The sequence below is a fragment of the Macrobrachium rosenbergii genome, chromosome 55, assembly GCF_040412425.1.
Source record: "Macrobrachium rosenbergii isolate ZJJX-2024 chromosome 55, ASM4041242v1, whole genome shotgun sequence".
Taxonomy (NCBI): Eukaryota; Metazoa; Arthropoda; class Malacostraca; order Decapoda; family Palaemonidae; genus Macrobrachium; species Macrobrachium rosenbergii.
The window spans coordinates 73,220,163-73,245,162 of NC_089795.1; the positions used below are offsets into that span (position 1 = coordinate 73,220,163).

The 25,000-nt window shown below is 35.7% G+C and overlaps 1 protein-coding gene and 1 pseudogene across 1 annotated transcript in view; one reads left to right on the forward strand and one right to left on the reverse strand.

Annotated features, from left to right (window-relative positions):
• Positions 1 to 25,000, forward strand: part of barc (RRM1_TatSF1_like and RRM2_TatSF1_like domain-containing protein barc) — a 364,827-nt gene that overhangs the window by 268,615 nt on the left and 71,212 nt on the right. The window contains exon 3 of the mRNA XM_067098896.1: positions 8,766 to 8,821. Within this exon, the coding sequence (XP_066954997.1) occupies positions 8,813 to 8,821 (9 nt within the window). The 5' untranslated portion in view covers positions 8,766 to 8,812. The remainder of the gene's footprint in view (positions 1 to 8,765; positions 8,822 to 25,000) is intronic.
• Positions 21,491 to 25,000, reverse strand: part of LOC136835403 (retinol dehydrogenase 13-like) — a 19,533-nt pseudogene continuing 16,023 nt past the window's right edge.

A 25,000-nucleotide genomic window follows, 5' to 3' on the forward strand; every position in this document is an offset into this window, starting at 1 on the left:
TCCGTGCTGTTTCGTCCTCCGCATTTCGGTTTTTATCTTTTGTGCTGTGAGGAGTGCTATTGCCTTTGTGGGCAATGTCGATTTTATAGGCGTTACCATTAGAGAATATTCCATATATATATATATATATATATATATATATATATATATATATATATATATATATATATATATATATATATATATATATACATATATATATATATGTGTGTGTGTGTATGTATATATATATATATATATATATATATATATATATATATATATATATATATGTTTTTATATATACATATACTGTATATGTATATGCGTACATGTATATATATATATATATGTATGTATATATATATATATATATTTATACATATATAGATATAGATATATTTCTACATTATATATAATATATATATATATATATGTATATATTATATACGAAAGTAAAATTATACATAAATCTAAAATGACCAATATTGCCATACAGACACCAATCCTTGTATGAAAATGAGGCTTTATTTAACCATTTCGATTTCAGAATAAAGCCTTGAGAAGAAATTCGGGAGTCAGATGGCGATATAGAAGGTGGGGGTGAGAATGATAAAATAGGGGAATTTACGGACGTTCCGTATGTAGATGAGTTGATGATGAATGGGGGATGGAGATGAATTGGAAACGTCCCTCGCACCAACCCAGGGGAATCTTAAGTGTTAGGGGGCTCCTTTGGCCACCAAGGGTGTTTGAAGACCCAGACCCCCTTTCTTTGATCGAAGCCATGAGATCGAGGCTGCACATTTATAGAGGAAAATGCTTAAGAAGTGGTCCTTGCTTTTGAGGCCATGATATTCAAGATACATATATATATATATATATATATATATATATATATATATATATATATATATATATATATATATATATATATGTATAATATACTGTATAATATACATGTAATGCATATAAAAGTTATATATATACATATTAATATATGCAGTCACACAATAGCCTTTTTCCTTTCACGGGGCCGGGGTGGTTAATACCGGAGGTGCCTCCCTCCTGGTTTTCAGGGTGCTTAGTGACTGAAGGCTTCCGGTTATTCTTGATGGTTACCCATTCAAGTATTAACCAAACACCGGGTTCGTTAACTTCGCTAATGAACGACCAGCGTTATAACGAATGCAATGCTGCCATCGCGTGTGCATATATATACAATGGTCAGTGTCTCTTTCATACTTTTAACTAATGTTTCGTGCAAGAATCTATGTGCAGAAAACTTCCACAACTCTGCTTCAACACTATAGAAGGCTCATCAGCAGCACATCATATCCTTTTTAGGTCTTACTCTTCTTCCTTTCCTTCTTTCTAACCATTTAAGATTCATTTTCATATCCCATTGTTTTACACCAACTGCTACTATATTTTCTGTGACTTCTCACATATCCTCATCCTTAAAGATATTGGAAAACCATGGAGAAATAACACACCAACTTATACACACCAGCCAGTCACTCTTCTAGTTATATAGCCTACCAGTTATTTCCTTGCAATCATAAAAACTTGTAATTACTACCAATCACTTATCTTCTGTACAATACGTAATTACTACCAATCACTTATCTTCTGTACAATACATTCTCACCGCCCTCCACATTGCCTCCCTAGCGGTTCTATTATCAGCTGTTTCTAGGGATGCATACATGTCGCTGACATCTTTTACCCTTTACCTTCAAGCTTCTCACATAACTATTACTTGGCAGACACCTGTCACACATTTGTTCCTTGTTGAAACTCACGCTGTTCTTCCCCTATCAATCCTTCTGTTATGTGTTGTTTTATCAGTCAGACTCCTCCTTATACATTCCTTGCATATTAAGTAATGTTACGCCCCCATTAGTCATGTCTTCTTATACTCGTATGACACATGGAGATTGGGAATCCGAGAATCAGTCCTTTTCATTTTCATCTCTTGTTCTAGAAGTCTACCTTTGTTTACAAGGGTTTGGTATATCGCTAAGGCTTTATTGACATGACAGGAGAGCATGTTATAGAAATATGTTACTTATTATGTCCAATATTTGAAATTCAAAACATACTGTGTTTGTTTGCACCCCTCTCTCTCTCTCTCTCTCTCTCTCTCTCTCTCTCTCTCTCTCATTACGGTCTCCATGAAAATAATAAGTAGCATTTCTCATTAGAGTTTCCCATAAATTTCCCGCATCTTCGGAGCTCTGAGACTCTTGCCGAATTAGTTTCCCTAAAAACGAAACGCTCCAGCCATCCTTCTTTGCTTGTCTGGCAAAATCCCTCGGCTGATAGTCCTTGTGCCATCCTCGATTTATTTCTCTATTAAGACAAAGCTTTGGGCGCATCTGGAGGGACTAAATGCAATTAGCAATATCCTGGATTTTTGAATTGTTATTATTATTATTATTATTATTATTATTATTATTATTATTATTAATGGCGAAGAAATCCACAGTGGTATAAATGTAAATATATATTAGAAATCAATATATGTTAATATATATTAGAAATCTATATACAAACAAGAGCTTTCGAAAACCTGCTCGATTCTCCTTCTCTGATTGAGAAGAGAATCGAACAGGTTCTTGAAAGTTCTTGTTTGTATATAGACTTCTAATACATATTTACATTTACACCACCGTGGATTTCTTCACCATCTTAGTGGCTCATACTGTAATGAGATTTTTTATGAATTATTATTATTATTATTATGCGTTATATCTATGTCATCCCATTCTGATTATCTCCTCTTCTATCACCTTTTCTTGTATTCATTACATTAGCGACAGTTATAAACTTACCTCCTACTCACATAGCAATGATGACAGGAGGTTGACCTTATACCTTTAAAAGGCACTAAGAAAACAATAACTAGAATCTTTTAAGGATTTTATTCAAATTCAAAGAAAAAATTTAGCCGGATCTTTACCATTTCATTTGTAATCGTAAACACTAACAGGGTTTGAAGTGACGAAAATACTTAAATAAAGATAGCTCTAAAACAGTTATTATTTCACTTGTAATATTACTGAGCAAAAAAGCAACACAAACAAATCACTTACGTAGGATTTGTTGAATTTTCTATAAAGATGCGTATTCACGCTTGCAAATCGCAAAAGCAAGAAAGAAGTTTAATTGAAAAAAAAAGTAAAGAAATCCTCGGTAAAGGTCAAAGGCAAAAGTGTATTTCGAAACGTTTACCTCAGATGACCTGCAAATATAGCATGGTTCTCTCTCTCTCTCTCTCTCTCTCTCTCTCTCTCTCTCTCTCTCTCTCTCTCTCCCTCCCCATCTTCTTACGCTTACCTCAGATGACCTGCACATATAGCAATAGCTCGCAAACTCTCTCTCTCTCTCTCTCTCTCTCTCTCTCTCTCTCTCTCTCTCTCTCTCTCTCTCTCGTCTTCTCTACCTCAGATGACCTGCACAAACTCTCTCTCTCTCTCTCTCTCTCTCTCTCTGGCTCTCTCCTCTCTTCTCTCTCTTTTTCCTTTCTTCTTCTTCTTTTCTTCTTCTTCTTCTTCTTCTTCTTCAATGTGGCTCTTAAATAATGAGGCTTTCACTTGAGCTGCTCTCTCTTAATTATACGTCTAAGCTCTCCCGCCACTTGTCCCTGCAAATACAAAATACTCTCCTTCGTCTCCAACGGGATATTGAATGCGACAAGGGAGAGCCTCTGCTCTGGCGGGACTCGTTTCTCAGCATCTTTATACTGTCTTTATCCCATTTTATTATTTTTGTACTCTTTTATTATCTTTTATTATCACTATACTATCATTATACCATTTGTCTTTTTTACGAACTATATACTATTTTTTTATCTCTATACTATCTTTATACTGCTTTATTATCTTTATATCCTCTTTACACTATTTTATTTGCCGTCTGTCACTGTTTATTTATTGGTTATATTCTTATGTTTTTACGACAGTTCTCGTTTCTTGACGTATTCTTCTATTCTGTAGGAACGCGCCTTCTAAGTTAATCCATCTTGAATTGTTCCATTTGTAAGTGCGCGAACTTTGAAAATTAATAACAGTAATATGATAATGCATTTAAATAATTGTAACAACATAAAAAAGTTTTGAATCAGTAGAGGATTTTGATTCAGGGTCAATATCATTACCGAACTAATCGAGTGTCCATTTAAACCCTACAATTCATGCTTGATTTTGCAAAGTGTGTGACAAGCAAACAGCCAGTGTTTGAAAATGCCAGCTTGTAAATATGAATATACCTTAAACACAGTTCAAAAGTATTATGAAACAAAAACATAAACTCTAACTATACGCATACAGGCTCGGAAACCGTGCCGCCTTGGAAACGTGCCAGAGGGTCGAAAACTTTTGGGATAACTTTGCTCGCTTATTTCTTCCCTGCATGAAACTCTAAATTAGAGCAGCTCTCAGTTGTTCATTTCCGAATTGGGGAAAAAGCAGTGGGAGTCATTAGCGGATATTGTTTCGCGTCTGCGCCCTAATGAAGCCAATCCAGCGAAGGCTTGGCTTTTTCGAACTTTGTCCATGGGATACCTGCGAGTAACTAGCGACTCTTAATGAGCCAGTAAAATCCCTAATTATCCCCACTTAATTGCATATATCCTTTCCCTTTATGGGCAGCCAGATCGGCAGTGAAGCCGTCTCTCTAATTAGTCATTAGGCAGAGCGTCCGAGAGGCACCGGAGTGAAGAGTGTTAGGTCACTGGGTTATTAATCCCGTGAATGGGATAGTTAAGGCTCGTTCACACTGCAGGATTACCTCAGGAATCCTTAAGTGCGTCACTTCATACTTTTGAAAGTGTGAAGTTCACGTCTGTTTCTCATGATTTCATTATCTTTTTTTTCCGTAAATTTATGTATTCCTCGTGTTTAGTGTTCATAATATAGAATATTTTCTCAATTTTCTCTCGATCAGTTCGTTTGGTTGTAGAGGTTCATTTCAATCCACTGATTGGCAATGGTCAGGTGGTGTCATGTCCCAAAAACATTTGGCCTTCATTGATGGTCACCTGTACAAGTACCAATCAAGATGGTGGTGATTCGCGAAGCTCATCCTCTAGATATAATTTCTATCAGATGAAGTTGTGAGAGATTGTTCCATGATGTATATATATATATATATATATATATATATATATATATATATATATATATATATATATATATATATATATTTAATATACACATGCATGTGTATGTGTTTGCATATGGGTGTTTGTTAAATCTGTGTGTCTGTCTGTCTGTCTGTCTCGTTAAGATAATGTGTCACCAGTGAAAAGGCTTGGGTATGATTATTTAGGTATGTTCTGTTAAACACTATAGTGTCTCTTGATCTGTGCAGTTAGATTCACATCTGGTAGATAGTTGACTGAGGTGGGTTGCAATTAGGACAGTTAAGGCCATCAGCTTAGGATACTCGTCCCAAGAGATTTCAAGAAAGCCGAATGGCCAACACGGGGAGCCACCCTTTCTAAAAGAGGGCTTTTTACACTAGGGATTCAAGGTCCAGCATCTCAGGTATTTACTTTGGTACCACTCTTTTTTAGGGGAATTGGCTGGTTTACGATGGAAACATATATATATATTATATATGTGTGTGTGCTTGGCTGTAATATTTTTTTCGTGAAGTGTTAATAAATGCGTGACATCTACTTTGTAGCACCTGCTTCAATATTTTCAATACTAACTCTCAGATCTGTAGTGAACCACACGAGGTGAGTACAGCCAAAAATTGATAAAAAACAAGAATTCGAAAGAAAAACTTGACACAGATTTCACAGTTTAGAAAATTGAGGATTAATTTCACATGCTAGGTTGCGTCTCTATGAATCGCCAGCTCCTGAGAAAACCTCAAATATATATCTGCAAACCATGCCGGCAGAGTGTTTGCAATTTTTGTTGATTCTAATGAACATGTGTCATACACTGCTTTCAGGCTATGCCTCTACAGTTTCTTGTATTTTATCTCATCTTAAAGGCTGAACTTTTGAGTTTTTTTTTGAAGAAATAAACAAAAATTGTTGCTCTCTTACTCCATTTATTTTTTCTTAAGCTTGCTGCAGTTTCAGTCATTAACTTATGGCTGTCATCAGGGGTATAGTGAATCTGTTAAAGAAGTAATATCCATTATATAAATGAATACAGCGAGAAGATTGATTAAAAACAAGAGTGCAAAAATTAAACAATAACATATAAATTTCACAGATGAAGAAAAAAAGTGATAACCAAATTTCACAATAGGGTGCTTCTCCATGGAAATGCACTAACCTGGATCCTCTGACTTCAACAAAAAATTGCGTTTGCGTTCTTGGATTTAGAGTACTCCATCTAGAGCATCTAAGAGATGTAAAAACAAAGTTAACAGAGAACTGATGAAAATGTGATTCTTTAAAAATTCCCTACGATAATTCTATGAAGTTACCAACTAATTTCTTATTTACGTTGCAGAAAGGAAGAATTGCTTTTACTGTTTTCGACAATGTTACAAATGCTATAAATTAGGCATAAAAAGTATTTATGCAAAATGAGTCAGACTACTTGATTAGGCGCTTATCAAGGGGTGGGCTCTTAGAGTAATTGTCAGAAATAAAGCAGGATATCTGCAGGAGTAATACGTCAGATTTGTATGGTAACAATGTCCATCAGTTGCATTTGCAATCCCACTCAACAATTCTTTTCGAAAATTCTTTCCAAAGAAACCAGGAAACATATTACGACCTCTGCTTTTCATGGTGCAGTCGGTTTACGAGCAGTATCATGAAAGAGCTAGAGGAATTAATAGGATTTGGTGCTTTGAAAAGAAATATTTTTCAATGAAATATTTTTCTTGGGAAGCCATTTTAACTGAGGACTTTACAGTGTTTAACATTACTATCAGTTTTTATATTTTTTTTCTCTTCTTTTCACAGAGCATATTCTAAGTACCTTTGTCCATGTCTGTTTTGTCATATATATATATATATATATATATATATATATATATATATATATATATATATATATATATATATATATATATATATATATATTTTTTTTTTTTGCTATAAGGCTATTTACGGCCGAGTGTACGGTATATCTCTATAGGCTATTTCACAAACGCGTATGTCAGTTGACCGGTATTTCAATGCTACCCTCCCGGTCTGTACTGTACAGCTTTCTATGAGAACAGATTTTATCATCAGAAGATGGCAGCGGATGATGACTGATTCTTTCTAGCGACTACCAAGGTTTGGAACTCTCTTTTTCCTTCGTTTTTCCACAACACAAGCTTCCATCCTTCGGTTTTCTTTACACGTTCTTATTGTGCTTTCTTCGGCTATGGGCTAGATTCGGCCTTGTCGTCCATCCCATGGCCTGTGAATTTAAATCTATACTCAGTAAGAAGCAGTGTGTATCCATATATTTGTGCTTAGCGTAACAACAAGTCTATCGGTAATAAACTTCACGATTAGACTATCTGCCATCTAGCCATCTCTCATCACTGGTCCCTGTGGGTTACTGGCTGCTGAAGAGCAAGATCCCGTGCCAGCACGAGGCTGACTGAATCTAGATCGGTCCCTGTGGAAATGTGCTGAATTAAGGTACTCAGGGCCGAGCTTCGGTACAGTAAGCAATGTTCCTCGAGTCAAGACTTGCTATCACAATTTCTGTTTGTATTACCGACATTTTTGGCGGTATGGGTACTCTCAGAATATTTTTTAAAATGAATAAAATATCTCCAATGTTGACTCTCCAGCCTTTATGAGTCCTCAGTATCTAGTTGATATGTAATAAATGAATCCTGATCATAGGAGAAATAATTCAAGTCAGTAATAAACAAAACGAAATAATGTGTCGGCTAAATGAAGCTATAAAGAGTATACATGCCAAATACAACATTCTGGTAAATATGCGTACGTTTAATTAACAAAATATAAAAATTGTGGTAAATGTTGCATCCTCGTAGACATATTTACCAGGAAATAACGAGCAGGTAAAAACTAACAGCAGAGATTCCCAGAGAATATCCATGAGAACACAAGAATTACCGAGCACATACATAACAGTGACCAGTTGGGACCGCGATATCCTGGCTGCAACGACCCTGTTGAAAGAGCTTCCATAAATCTGCTTTGTAAGCTTAATGACCTCATTTCTCAAAGATAACGAAGACTCCCAACATTACCTATCATAGGATCGCCGTAAATGTCGAAAAAAAATTTACGAGTGGAAATACGTGCAACTGTTCTTTATCATGCCATATCCATATATATATATATATATATATATATATATATATATATATATATATATATATATATTATTCCTGTTATATTATTTCTATATATATATATATATATATATATATATATATATATATATATATATATATATATATATACTTCTACTGCATATTATTTCTATATATATATATATATATATATATATATATATATATATATATATATATATATATATATATACACACACATTGTGTATATATTTCATCGTTCTACACATATATTACAAAATACCTGCATGGTCTTGCGGATATGTTCCAAGATACCAAGTTCATATGTTCGAAATAAACTATCCGAAGCAATAGAACAGTTTCGAAGGAATCTGTGTATGTAAATGTAAAACTTCGAGAAATATATATATAGCGCAATCTCCCTTGAATCAAGCACGTTCCAGTTAAAATTATTTCACATATTTCTCAGCGGTGTTATTCTGCATCCATTGCCTAACGTGATTATATCTTTTTGCTGACAGAGCCTTTCAAGAAGGAGGAGAGGAGCAATAAGAGGAATGGAGAGGACATGGGAAAGGTATGAAAATCATTTTTAAAGTATTTGTTTTTATTCTCTTTATTTTCTCTCTTATTTTCATTGTCTTTTTTTTAATGTTCTTTTTATTTTGCGTTGGCATTTTAACATCAACCAAAAAAATGACAGCGAGATAGTAGGAAGATATTACACTGAATATGTATAGAAGGAAAAGACATTTGAGAATAGAAAATTATTATAGTTTTACCAGTTCACAAATGGGAATACAGTAGCCCCTCAACTTATAAGACACTGCGTTACTGGCTTTCTGGTCGGTACCAAAATCTGATGAGTACCCAACACCCTGTAGTATAGCCTACACTTCAAGGTTTTCAAGTTATCCTACATAATTTCTAGATTAAAATAAACTGCCCTTCGCACTTCTCATTTAATTTAAACGATTTCATCGGAAAAGCTTCCTGTCTTGGAAAGTAGACCAGCAAAAGGACATCACAATAATGTAGCGGATATGTAAAGAAATCAGAAAAATTGAGGCATTACTGGATATTTATCACTTTTAATCACTAGAGGTTTATGTACTTTTGGAATATATTACTTGTTAATCTGTATAACCCACAAAGCATAGATCAGCCTCTTTCTTTGGAGTTACGACCAAATCTTGTTATATTTTCCGACTTAGGAGAGGAATGGCATTAGGTCGTCCTTCCCATTAGTGTCCATTTAGAAATAGTTGCTAAAGCTGTAGATCTTTGTCTTGATTTTTCAGTGTTTTAGCCATGGTGAGATGACGTTATTTTATTACTTGATTTCATACTTAGCAAATGCTTGTGGTATAATTTCTGTGGGTTTAAAGATCGCGGAGTTACAAAGTAACCGAGAGGAAATTGAATCATACGGAAGCTAATCTAAGAATGGTTAACTGTTATCAGGCAATAAAAATATTTATGCAATAACAAGGGTTTCGCTACAAAATTCTGCAAGAAAGGATTAAGTAAAACCCCTTAAAAGATTTGTCTAGAGAGTTGTAGCTGCGTATACAGGCCTATTACCTCGAGAGCAAATTGTGGACAGGCCTAACACTGGTCGTATCTGTCATTGTCAAGTGTTAGACACATGTGGTCAGTATTCGTAATACGACAGATGATAGTAATACGTCGTGATTAATACATCGTAACCCAACTTGACCTCGCTGTGTTATACGTGATCTTGTTAAGTACTCAATGTATAGTGAGTGGTTCCGTATTTAAAACTAAATTTAGAACATTTCCGTGTTTAGAACAAACTTATTTTTGTAGGGTAACCAGAAAATTAAATAGGAGAGATAACATCCAGATGTTTACGATTTATGCCATGTCACATGGGGTGTTGGTGAAACTGAGGTGGAAAATATTAAAAAATTATTATTGAATACATTGTAAAGAAGTTTGGTTAATTTTTGGTTTTGGTTTTGGGAACATTTTAGAATATTCACGACAGATTGTATCTAGTTAGAGGTGAGATCTTTCCCATGGACTAACTCTGTAAATCAGTAGTTTATTTATGCGTAATTTTGATTTTTGTTTTGAAAGTCTTCGCGATTAATCGGTCTGTTTGAATAGTTGAAAGATCATTGCGTGGTTTATGCTGTTTTGCGGAAGTCCATTAGATGGGTATGTGATGAACGGTTCGGTATGATGAATGCTGTTTTATCAACAACACTTTAAAAGTAGAATTTTGGTGTACAACAGCGCTGAGTCGTTAGGACTTCGTAAGGGGGAAGAAGTAAAAAGAAAAGATGAAAAGATTTTCAGAGTTACTTCTTTTTGGAGGGGGCGGGGGCTGGGTTTTGATTGCTAGTTTTATTATTATTATTATTATTATTATTATTATTATTATTATTATTATCATCGTTGTTGTTGTTGTAAATATGTATGTGTATATTTTTATATTAAGTCTCAGTAAATTGCAAACCCGCATGTCGAATGCACTGATTACTTAGTAATTGTTAAAGCTTTTTTTCGCTGAATATTGGTCAAATAACAATTACACCTTTTGAGATCCAATGACACACACACACACACACACACACACACACACACACACACACACACACACACACACACTTGAGCGTCATATGCAATCTAACCTCGGAAGTTCCGGCATAACCTATGTACGCCATAGTAAAGAACTGTGAAAATAAATTCTTTTAAAGGTCACTTTTCTTCATCACAGCAAAGAAACATTTGAGTGGTGCAAAAAGATACTTTGTAATACTTTGTAATTGTGAAGGAGGCAGTGGACTAAGCTTAGAACTGGCAGCTACCGGTGATTTATTGTAATTTTGCTTTGTTCAAAAAAGTTTGTAATTCTTTACTTTATTCTTGTCATTTTAGTTTTAGCTAACTTTTACACGTCCTTTTAATCATGTGTTCTCTCTCTCTCTCTCTCTCTCTCTCTCTCTCTCTCTCTCTCTCTCTCTCTCACGTACTAGGAAAGTGCAGATATTCAGCTTTAAAGTGACACCAGAACTTATTATCCTTGCATGAAAAGTTAGTGTCCTTAGACCGATCTAAGAAGAATTGCTAAGTAAAAAGTGCGGTCGGTAAACTATCACATGTCTCTGGGACAGATATGATTTGACATATACCGTACCTATACTTCAAGGCGTAAGTAACAGAAGAGGCTTTTGTATAATACAGAGGCAGGAGGACGCAACTGAGCCGTGGAGAGAAGTTGCTAAGCCCTTTTATTAAGCCTATATTTATTTTTGCTGGCTCATTCACTGGGAATTTATCTTTTAATATCATGCTCACAAATATTTATGCTGAACTGCTGTGCCTTCTGATGCAGGTTTGAATTCTTGCATAGAGTAAGAGTTTGTTTATTTCATTCCCAAATTCTGAATAAGATTATCATAAGAAAATGTCTCTAAAGTTATTAGGAAATCATGTCAGGAGTTCATTATATATGGTCGTTGTATTTCCAGCATTGTATACTTTGGAAAGCATTTTCTGAGCCAGTGTCTTCTGCTGTATTTCTTAGTTTAACCAGCTTTCCTAGGGCTGGCCCGAAGGATTAGATATATTTTTACGTGGCTAAGAACCAACTGGTTACCTAGCAACAGGACCTACAGCTTATTGTGGAATCTGAACCACATTATGACGAGAAATGAATTTCTATCACCAGAAATAAATTCCTCTAATTTTTCCTTGGCCGCTGGGAGAGTCAAACGCTGGGCCAACAGCGTGCTAGCCGAAAGCTCTACCCACCCCTCCAATGAAGAACTTCTGAGCCAGTGTCACTTCATTAGAAACCAGTATGGTATTTTGTCATGAAAATAGGGTAAATTGAAATTTAGTAAATAATGAATGAAAAATTATGAATAGCTAAATTCCGTTGCGAATTGAATGAATGAATATTCACCGGTAAGGAATCCACTTACAAAGTTGTGGATTGATCGTTAGTACCTCTTATTTGGACATCCCATTTACAGTATAGAAACATGGGGGAGCATAAGCTTTCTAAATAAAAGGAAAGTCTTGTTGGTGGCCGGTAACTGTGCCGCTCAGAAATGTGCAACACTTGATATTCTTGTCACTTGTTAAAGTGACAAGTCTCTGCACAGAAGGAAATGAAGTCCAAAATAGACTCAGTAAAAGGAGATTAGATTTAATTGCGAATACTCTCGTGACTACCTAAGCATAGTTGGCTGGGCAGGGAACAGGTCAACAAGATCAATATTGTTTGCCGAACCCCTGTGCGCTTCCTTCCGGAGGAGACATTTTCCCTCCATTTATGAGGGAATCCGGGGGCCCATATTTCTCGGGCTGTTAGGGAGTCTAGACAGCCCTATTGCCCTCATGGGCGCTGCGCTATTCATATGAGAAAGAAAGAAAGAGAGAGAAAAGATTGTGAGTGAACCTTTCCCTAACCTGGGGGAAGTTTCCCCCCAAGGTAGAGAGGAGCGATTTCCTCAGAATTGGAAGGGTTCCAACTCGTTCGAAGGTTGCCACGTATCCTTGTCCAGGTTAGTGTTTGATGTGGCTTTGAACAATCAACATTATTTACATATCTATATTTTATCGTGTTGTATTTCTTTCTTGTTATTCATATTCTTCTATAGCTGTATATCACACAAGCCTTGCTAAACCTAAAGTAAGTGCATACGAAGCATTTAAACCATAAACCTCACGTCTGAAATATGACGATGGCGTTAACCTTGCATTTGCGTTGACGTCTCCAGATTTCCTCGAATTGCATTGAATTGGTCGCTGGGGAATGTGAAAAAACCATAAAAAGAGGATTCTGGGTTTTGCCGTATGGGATGGTTGCTGTTTTACTGTGTGATCAATCTGTCTCTTTCTTCATAAACATAATTTTTTTTTTTTTCAAAAATCTGGAGTTATGGATGTCAACTTTAATGAAATCATGTGTGTTTTATTTCTTTATTTACTTCATTACTTCAGAAAAAAAAGATATGATAACATTGGCGGAAACGTAGACAGCTTCTTATTTAGTATTTCAGTAAAAGATTAAGAGTCTAGCAATAAGAAAAACATTGAAATTCGTGAAGTCAGATCACCCAAAACTCCACTATTATTTGAATGCCATGAAGTAAATATCGGGTAAACTCCATGGAGACCGAAAACCGATCGCACAAATTGGATACAATTCTTGCTGACCCGGAGGACTGAAAATTTCGACGCACGTTTTAGTCAGCAGTGGAAGAAATATGTTTTATTCACATAAATCACAAACCCCAACAGCCGTATTTGCATAATACCTCGATACCTACCAAACCCGGCAGTCACAATAATAAAAATAAGGAAAAAAGGGAGGAAATGAAACGCATCGACTATAAAATGCAAGCTCTTTTCTCCTCGAAATATGTTTTATTCAACATGGTTCACTTGAATATTGAAACATTTTAAGACTGGCTGCCTTCGATGTGTCTTTTTCCTAAATTTCGTGGTTGGCGTATTGTCAAGTTTCGTTTTGTGCTGTAGAGAAGCAGATATTTCTGTGTTTGAATACATTAGTGAAAAAAACCCTTAGAAAGAAAATTACAATCAAACTTTACATCTGATTAACATTGTCAAAAGTATCACTGAAGTTAGTAGCAGTCATACAAACCTCACGATGAAAATCTAGGGTTTTTTGTAGGACATTGGAAATTGCAATACGTGCATCTCATTACCCAGGCCATTGAGAAATCTAAACTGTACACTGTGAAACAGAAGATTATTTTCAACATAGACTTATAGACGTTTTGCTAACAGATTTTCAAAAACGGTATAAATGAAGGGAAACAGCTAACTTGCTGATTGGACACCGCTGTGCATGGCTGATTAAAAATCCAGCGACGAACCCTTTAAGTTAACTAAACTGCAAGTTATCTTGTATCGAGGTGTACCAGCGTCGTGACTTAGTTGATCGAGTGGCCTTTTGCGTCTCTGGCACAGAAACAAAGCTAAAGAGTATATCATGCTGATCCTTGTCCAGTAAAAGTCACAGGTTCCAGACCTACCTATGGCCACAGTCAGTTTACCTATTAAGAAACCAGTCCAATAGCGTTTGTAACTGTCTAAACCTAGCCACGGAATCTATCAGTAAATCTACCTAAAGACAAGACTTCGATTGCCAGTTATTCCCAAGATTTATTCCTTCATTCTTCTCAAGTACGAGTACTTTCCTTATGTAAATCATCAAATAAGTACTATATATCACTAAAAGTATGAATTTCTATTGATTTTAGAGAAAATCATCATGGAAAAATCTTAACGTAGTTCGGGAAGTGACAGGAAACTGAAACGAAGCTTTGGCCTTTTGTTAGTGAGTAGATTCAGTGCAAGTGCCACCAAAGTGCAAAATTGTAAAAAAAAAATCATGAACTGCGTAGCCCCGCGCTCAATTTTCTTTTTATTTACGTGGCTGCGCCTGGCCCTTTTGGCATACAAGAAAGATGTAAGCGAGATCTTGAAAATTTAAGAGAAAATACTTCAAGAACGCAACAGTAATTTAAGATACTGTAAAACGTAAGGGTGCAGCATCTACGGGATAAGTAATTGGTGAAAACTCGAAAAGTAGGACACTCTTAGATAAAATTCCGTATTAAATAATCATGTTCAAAATACCGTATTAATAACAAAGTACAAAAGGGTTCCAAAACACCTCGAAAAAAAGTACCACAGCTTAGGGCAAAACTTACGCTGACAATACAAGGCAATGTTACTCGAGCACTTTTTACCGGGAATTTTTAGCGTCTTCACTCTGAACTTCAAGCATTTGACCAGTACTAGTTGTAACACTGAAATTGCCCATGTTGGCGCCATAAGGAACATGTGCGACTTCCATTTTCCAGGAATATATAAAAAAAAAAAAATGGCCACTTGATGCAGTCTGTTTCCAAGATACTAAAAGATGCCACAAACTCCCACCCGTGCACTGCGTTAAGCCGATATTTGTCGCATAACTTTCAAAGTTATGCGACTGGAAACACCAGAAGTGTTCCATTTTCCCAAATGGAAAAAGAAACTTTTTTTTTTTTTACAAAAAGGGTTACATCGAAGGCATGAAAACAGTAAATAGATAATTTAGGCGACTGTAATCTAGGTAGCAATGTGACCACAACGCGGAACTAAAAGAGATGCTACTTGACAATTGCAGATGTAAATAAAGACAGCATAAGCCTCTGAAAATGTATACCAAGCCACTTCGTGTGAAGTATAAGGGTTTTACACTCGACTCGCAGTGGTCATAGTGTATTCCTTAACAATTCATTACCCCTTTGTACCTGGTTGTTAATCGATTGCTTTGGAACGCACCTGGGATGAAAAATTAGAAAAAAATAAGACATGAGACATCAGCGATCAGTGTACCATCAGGTGTGTACCATCATATAATAATCATATAGTACCATCATATAATAATGAGGTATTGTGTGTACCATCATATAATAATGAGGCAATCCTGATAGTTCAGGAATGAAACAAATTAATTCTTTTACTAGGCTACCGTTTTCTGTCTCGTTCGCTCGCATATTTACCAATGTAATCGCAAACATGCATATTCTGCCTTATGCTTCTTTTTAGGATTTACGATTATACGAACCGTCTTTGCAGATTTCTGCTTATTTGTCATTGTCGTGTGTCAGCTTTCTTTATTCCCACATTTGGGTATTTCTGTTCTGTGGAACCTTGCCGTGCATTCTTATGACCCTTCCGTATTCCATCATGTGTCAATAATAATTCCGCAGTCTTTGATGATACGGAAATCCCGGATTTACTTGGAATGTGATGCCAAAGTCTTGCTGTGCTAGTTTAATTGCTCGCATTTGTACCGACTTAATTTCCAGTAGACATGATTTCCGAGTCTTAATCTCGTTCTTTAATGTCCTGTGTGTGTGTATGTGTGTGTGTGTGTGAGAGAGAGCGAGAGAGAGAGAGGTAGTAGTTCGAGATTTTCAAAACTGTAAAGATTGCAAATAAATAATTTCGTCTACTTTTCAAATATATACTGTATATATATATATATAATATATATATATATATATATATATATATATATATATATGTGTGTGTGTGTGTGTGTGTGTGTGTGTGTGTGTGTAACTCCAGTTTTCGTTAGAATTTTTACAAAAACATGGAATATTTGGATAACCCTGATTATTTGGTTCGTTAACTTCCTTCCCTTGAGCCTTTGCGACGAGGAATTCTTCACTTGACATTTTGTTTTGTTGATCTCTTGAATTTTTCCTTTTTGAAATTTCACTTTATTGTTTTGTGCTATATGATAGGTCACGCTGCGTTTGTTCGTATTATGTATCCTTGTAGTATTCTTGAATTTTGTTTGGGATTCGATCGTATTTTTTCCATATTTTATCCGTACTTATTCTCATTTACCCTCACCTTTGAACTAGTGAAGAGTGTTCAGTAGCTTGCATCGATTGCCTGCACGTAATTTAGAACGAAATAAATAAAAAACACAAATGCGAACAAATAGTTCCCCGGATTACCTCAAAAGCGATATTCCCACGATTTATCTGCGGCTAAATCTGAGTTCTTCGTCCCTTAATCGTTATTTACGTCAACAACAGGATGCGTTTAGGACTTTATAAAGCCGCATATTTCATCTGCCAAGTTTCCGTTAACCGTTGAGGATTTCTTCTTCTTCCTCCAGAATAAAATATCTCAGAAATAATGGATGGATTGTTGTGGCGTAGTCGGAGAGGCCTGAGCGTTATGCGCCCTTGGTCGTTTTACGTAGAGAATAGACCTAGATTTTGGGACATTTCACCCACATGAGATATTCCCTATGGCGCCTTATTTGCCCTCCGTAGGCAACGCTGAAGGTTCTATCAGCTTGCTTCTAAATGCTTTTTGTTTCTCATCGATCCCCTTGGATCACTTCTTGTTTAATTGATCACCTTTTTTCATAGTTTTGCTGGAAAAGATTTAGTTGTATACTCGAACTATTTTTAGATACTGTTTTCTGCTCGACATTTTTATTACTGCTTTCTGCTCAAACGATTTTTTAATATTGTCTGCTCAAACTTGTTTTTGAATACTTTTATTTGCTCGACCTATTTTTAATATTACTGACTGCCAAAACTATTTTTTTTAATATTGTCTGCTAGAACTATTTTTTAATATTATCATCTACAGAAAATATTATTAAAAAATCCTCATGTTTGGTGATATTTCAAGATTCATTCGCGTCATTAGACATTTGAAACAAAAGTGAGAATTCATTAAATGATAAACTTTATACTGTCTGTAAGTTCACTACCGGATCTCATTCACAGCTGAAGCACTGTATGGTTTTTAGTTTTCTGTAAAGAGTCCTATTGAGATGGCTATTTGTCTGTCCGTCCGCGCTTTTTCTGTCCGCCCTCAGATCTTAAAAACTACTGAGACCGATCACCCACCCTCCAATCATTAAACATCAAATTGCAGCCATCAGCCTAGTTTTTATTTTATTTAAGGTTAAAGTTAGCCACGATCTTGCGCCTGGCACCGCTATAAGTGCCAACGACACGGGCCACCACCGGGCCGTGGCTGAAAGTTTCATGGGCCGCGGCTGAGGGTTTTACACAGCATTATGCTGTACAGAAAACTCGATTGCGCCGAAGCTTCTTCTGCGCGTTATTTACTTATTATAATTTCTACAAATTCCATGGCTTGAAACTTGGCAAGTAAGCAGCTCCACAGAAGACAGAATAGGAAGTACCTATTCCCGCCCATTGAAAATCAAATTACGTCCGACAAGTTTTTTTAAATTGAATAACTTAGAGGAAGACCGAGGACCAGACGCATGGATTAAGCATTCATTTAAACTAAAATATAGAAGAATTTTCCGAAGTGTGAGTCGCTGAAACGAACACGAATTAAAGTTGCACAAATCAGATCAAAGGATTGGCGGTTACTGGGCGAAGTATTTGCATTAAAAAAAAAAAGAAATGAAAGTGAAGTCTAATGAATCCATTCGTGGAATTCAAAGAGTATGAATGAGAATTTTAACGTTTTGGATACTTGAAACGCTTTGAAAAAAGAAATTTGTAAAATTCTCTCTCTCTCTCTCTCTCTCTCTCTCTCTCTCTCTCTCTCTCTCTCTCTCTCTCTCTCTCATATATGAAAACTTCTTGGAATGCAGAGTAGTAGAGATTTCGCAATCCTTCTCGTTCATTCAGGGTTTCAAGTTTTCTAAAAGAAGTAATCAAGATAGAGAATTTATACAAATATCGCAAACTTTCGGACTCAGGTGATTCTAAGACGGCTCTGTGATTATCGGATGGGGGCATATAAACTACCTTGGTCATTCAACATAATCCAATAAAACCTTTGCCCCCAAGCTTCAACCCGTTTCATTCCTTTTACTCTACCTCCGTTCATATTCTCTTTCTGCTTCCATCTTACTTTCCAGTTTCCACCCTCCCCTAACAATTGTTTCGACATTGTTTTCAGCGCTGAATGACTTCATTGGTCCCAGCGCTTGGATTTAGCCGAAATTTTATATTGCAATTCCAGTTCACACATAACCCGCAATGTATCGGTTGTTATATGTAATGGTGTGTGCATATGCTCCTGTTTCTCTTCGCTGACGAAACTTTTTGGTCTTTTTTTCTTATAATTCTCTTTGCTCTGTTGTGCTTTTCCATTCTCTTACAGACATGACCATTAATTTTTTTATTTTTTCATGTTTTAAATGAATGTTTGCACTTATTTGAATGTCGTAATAACTATAATAATCCTATACTTTAATTTTCCTTGTTTTGAATCAAGAATACAAATTTACAGTATATTACTATATAATACCGTACATTTTAATTCATTCCTTGTTGGCTGTCGCTAAATACTCATTTACTAATAATTTCTTTTATGATTACGGACGTGTAAGGTAATTGTTGGCAGATGACAGTAGGCTACATACGAAATTATTGCATTATCTTATTTCATTTTTTTTATATCTTTTTATAATTCCCATATTTGCCGTGCATAATCATTTAAAATTTCAGTTATCAGAATTCAAAAATTTCATGCCATCATAACTTAGCCTCAACCATCTTGGAAAACAAACTGTAGATTGTTTGAGATCTAGATACCTCATCAATTACTTTCATTTTCTTCGACTATTCCAGTTACCCGTAACCAAATTAATTTTGCTTTTGTTTTACTTTATTCTTCTTTTGCTGTATTTAAGGTGGTCATAGGTGCCGAATTAAGACTGGTCAATACAAAAAAAGGGGCCACTTCACGTCTTTCATGACTGCAGTCCGCACTGTAACGCTGCTCTTTATTTTTTGAATGCAAAGGCCAAAGGGACGTGTTCCATATAAAACAAGAAAGCGAAAAAGAAAGATTACTATTGAGAGAGAGAGAGAGAGAGAGAGAGAGAGAGAGAGAGAGAGTAAATACTAACATTAAATAAGAATTCTTAGTCATGGAATACCTTGGTAAGGAATTGTTGGTCAAACTTACGACTACTACTGATGTCTGGTTCCTGACAATCGCCGACCGGAATATTTACCCCCTTTTGCTTATGTTTTTGTTTACTTATGTCGTTGCATATGTTTATGATAATTGCCGTTTTTATGTATTTTTATGTTCATCTCTTAGGGCTGATACTAAACACGGCTCCCATATTGCGCGTAAACTGGTAGTTATCGAACCAAATGGGCGTGGTAGTAGCCCTAGTTTTCCCGATTTGGTTATCGAATTATGGTTTTATTTTGTTGATTTTGCCAAGCTGTAAATTTGCCTTATACAAAGAAAACCCCGGCTAATCTTGGTGGTGGCTAGGAAATACGCATTGGGCAAATGTGTCATCCCTTTTTGTCACAGAGAAAACGGTAAAGCTACAAGTATCATAGAAAACGAAAAATGTAAAATTTTGGGGAACTAAAAGAGAGGGCAAGAGACGGATAACTGCATTAATAATCAGATTTCACTTTTGTGTTTACTGTAACAATGTTGTGAGCTGTAATTTTTCTGTCCGTAGAATCTGTTCCGTATAACTTTTAACCCAATCCTTGGAGGAATGTGATGTCTTGGTATATACAACACATGCTACAATTCTTCATTCTTACCTGCAAGGTAAATATGACGGTATTTAGTATTTGAGGTGGAATCCCATACTCGTGGCAGACGGCCGAGGATGAAGGGCGATAATAAAGCTATATCTTTCAGCTGGTGTTTATTTGCTCTACTACATTTAAGAAAAAGGCGGTAAGAGTGTATACAAAATACAAAAGCGTATATAATGGAATCATATCAAACATATGAGCACCGGAGCTCTATATATATAATAAGGATTTATATTCTACATACATGAGGTAGAATTTATAGGACCGAAGCCTGTGTGTCGGATTCGATACTAACACAATAATAATTTATTATACTTATACTCTAAAGCATTACGTAACATCTAGCCATGGCTTTGAACTGAACACGTATACGGACGGCGTTATATAACGTCTTGCACATACATGACAGAATGGTAAAAAGAAGGGTCAAAGTTCTGGAGATTACGAGCTGGTTTTAAATTTGAATTCATTTTGACCCCACGTGTCTCACCCTTTATAATTAAGCCATACTTCACATTTCTAAGCTGTCTTCGACGTAACGCTGATAGGCATTATAATAAGTAGGTTTATAAAGACGGTACTGATGTGTAAGTTTTCTGCAGCTTGTTTCATCCCTGGTTTTTTCTTCAGACCTGAGCCACCTATTAGTGGAAATAGCTTAGGCCTAATGCCAACAATTCTCTCTCTCTCTCTCTCTCTCTCTCTCTACTAGTGCAAAAAAATTCCCACAAATTCAAACGTCCCCGAAACTTCAAATCGTGTACAATTTACCTGCGTTGAATTTGGAGAAAGACTTGTATCGGTTTTCTGTCTAACGAGAGAACTCTGAAGAGATTATACGATCCTCTTAACGATGCAGTCCTTTTTACCACTCAAGGCTGAATTCAGACTGATAAGTATTCATTACCTTAACAGCATTTGACAGCAATGGCAAATACTTGAATTTCACACGAAGAGTTCTATGAAGCGCTGAACTGCTCGAAAATCATTATCCACCTCGTGTTGAGGGAGTCACCCAGTAAATGTTTCTACCAAATTTAATAAAAATCCGTCTTTCATTTCCAGAGATACTTGATAATCACAGGCACGAATGTAAGTATCACCTTCCAAGTTAGTTGGTGACTAGGGAGACGAAATTAAGATTTTTACACTTAAAAAATAATCGTTTATTCAATAATATAAGACATATTTGGGTAGCAAAAAAATACAATATTCGTTTATTCTTCAGTAATATAAGACATATTTAGATAACAATTAAATAAAGCGATATAATAAGCGAAGACTTGAGGGTTAACTTTGGCACACCAGGAAGGTAAGAGTAATCAGAGAATGAGAATTCAGCAGAATTTCTCTGTCGCCTCCAAACTGACGTCTCTCTCGCTTGCGTCCCAGAGCCTTCTGGCTAGCTCCTCGCTCTCTGCTTGCTGGTAACAAGTGGATTCCTGGCAGAGACGGTATATACAAAGCATTGTTTATTTACATTATTTTTTTTTTATTCTATGGTAGGATGACTTGAACATTTTTCCCTAGTTAGTAATCCTGGCTAAGATGGCATGAAAATTTTACTTTTTTTGTTTTTTATCTCAGAGTTGTTATAGGAAGAATGTCACATATCATCCTTATTCTCATCGAGGATAATACAAAACAGTTGCCTGACTGGTTACTCCTTTCAAAGCTGTTTTTAAAAAATTGCGTTATTTTATCAAGGCGATGATATATTTTAAGATACTTCGTTTGGAGCTATATTTTTAAAGATATTAGAAATGACTTCATTTGATCATTCTTTCACTAATATTGTGTTAATTGCAATTGCATTATTTGTAACTGAAGTCAAAACTTTAGCTTCAAAAATATCTAATTTATTATTGTGATATGTGATTTGGAAATTTTGTCTAGATACTATAAATCAAAAATTTAACTTTTCTCGGCTTGAGAGGTTAGATAGTCAGCCACTCAGGTGATAGGGAGAAAGAAAACAAAACGCTGCAGAAGGGAAAGTAAGAGGCGGAGCTATTTCATCTCTGTTCCTGACTCTCTGATGGAATGCTTTTTTGTGCTTGATATAAACAATGTTTAATGATCTTCATTTTTCCTTCTCATTATTATTATTATTATTATTATTATTATTATTATTATTATTATTATTATTATTATTATTATTATTATTATTATATTTTTGAAGCACTCTCCTAGTGCTGCTCCGAATGATTTGTTTATAAATGAGAGTAAACATTAGAAAAACATACTTGAAGAAGCTGGACAGCTAAGCAGTAAGAGACCAAAAAAGAGCGGATGTAAGGTTAAATCCATTCTGCATATAAATAACGTTTAAAATGCAAATCCGTTTTAGTTGAAGGGTTTTCTATTTTTGAGCATAACTGACGAAAAGAATAATATTTCTACCTGGCAATCCACGAAGTATTTCCCCGACGTGTCTTTCACTTCATCTGATACCGCCAAGTAGATGGTTGTCTGAGCTCCTGTCAAACAATCCTAGAAGAAGTAAGAAGCAAATATAATGCGCTAAGAACCACAAAGGATTTTCAAATAAAAAAAAACATTCAGAACTGTATTATGGTTTACATTATTTACAGGTGCTCCTTCAAAAAAAAAAAAAGTTGAAATCGTTTTGGATAGAAAGATACAATTGAACGACCAACTTTTTTTTTTTTTCTCTCTGCGCTGTACTAAAAGAGCACAGCAAGAGTTGATGGACACTAAAAGAAGTTCTCTTGAAAGAATGTTTTGCAGATCGTTTTAAAATGAAAGTTACTGAGATAACAATCATGATAACTGCTCATGCTACACCGCCATTATGAAAGTAGGTGTCTTGGCATGTGTTACCTGTCGATGTGAGAGGAAGAGATAAAAGTGGAAGTATCTACAGTAGTAAGAATCACGGCACATGGTTGGAATGACAGAGATTTGTGGTAGGAAATAACGTAACTGACGAATGTAACAATCGGTGGGAAGCGGTTAGCAGTGGCAAAGTCGGAGAGCAAAAGACAGAAGAGGAATTTTGAGCCAAATAGCATCACCGTGAGGAGAGTCAGTACTCACAAGTCTGTCTGTAGGAGTGTTGATGTTACAGGAAATACAAATATACAGATCCAATGTACGAAAGGAGAATGAGAATATCATTGTTATGTGGGATATTAAAAAAATCAGGAAGAGAATCGCTGGACAATGTCATTACAAGATTTAGAATTGCATGAACTTCTTACCTTCCCAAGAACTTGCGCTAGTCCACTGTAAATGTATCCTCTCAAAGTGCCTACTTTGTGGAACCCTTCGGTTGCCACTACTCCAGGATGCAGACAGTTAGCAGTGACACCTGAAATAGAGATGCTTTGTAATGTGAGCCGTGAAAGACGAAATGAATTTTCACCCTTGGAAATCTAATGTAATCTAGGTTCATCTTAAGTAATTGTGTGGTGGTTATCACGAAGTTCTTATTATTCATAAGAATATATTATCAATATTCAACTGTCATTCTTGGCTAGAAAGTTTTATAACCAGTCTCGTTGACTTTACAGATTCAGAAAATGCTTATCTGACAAGTGAGCAATGAAATCCCATATGGTTTTTAGCCGTGAAGTTTAGAATTCCCACATAGTGATCAAGCCCACACAATTAAATAAAACAGTCTCGGCTCAGCCTGAGTAGTAAATCATATAGATCAGCATCTTCCTCCACTACCCTTTCCAGAATATGTTATCCAATTTAAGAACTTCAAGACTGAAAAGTGAGCAGCTATGATGGAACCCAGGTCCAAAGCTTTGAAATATCATTTTTAGTGTAATGTAGACAGACATGACAAGAGCCTCACCTGTTCCTTCAAGTCTGCGGGAAAGTTCCTTCTGTAAAGAGAATGTTACAGAGTTTGGACTGGGCATAAGCAGCCAGGAGAGAGTACTCATTGGCGTTTGTGAAATTGAGATTGTCAACGTCCATCTCCCTTGCGACGCCATGCAGCTTCGAGGAGACTGTCACAATGCGACTTGGGGCACTGGCCTTCAGAAGATCTGAAAATAGATATATGTTTAAGGAATTAGGGTTGTAATTTCAGGAATTCTTACAGACGCTCAAATGAATTCTCTCTTATTTTATCACTAAAAATTTTTAATGTGTCAAACCATAAAAAATTTGACTTAAAAATACTTTAGTTGCGAATAGTTCGAAATTTTTATTTTTTAACTTCCGTGATTTTATAGACAGAACAGGTTGGCTATCATCTGAATAAAAGTGAAAGGGCCTGCCCTCGTAAATTACTTGAAAACCTTCATTTTATCTGCCTTTAAGTCTTCATAACATTGGCCATACTATTTAGCATAGTTTGAACAAGAACACTTGAAGTAATTAGTGTTTTAAGTGAATAGTTTAAAAAAATCCTCAGTTGACCAGTCACGCACATCAGGAGGAGTAACATTTAGATCTAAAGAGAAAAGTTGCCCAAGGTGTCAAGATGATCACTCGTGTAACTTGCCATATAGTTACATGAAAGGTATGTAGTGAAGTTCAAGGAATAGTGAGCTGAGCCTTTTTTTACTTTAATTTGAGAAGAAATAGGATTTCGACTCAGTGTATAATGTAGACCTGTGATGGAAATATTGAACAAATAAGATGGGCTTAAAACATCATTAATTCTTACCATGTAACAT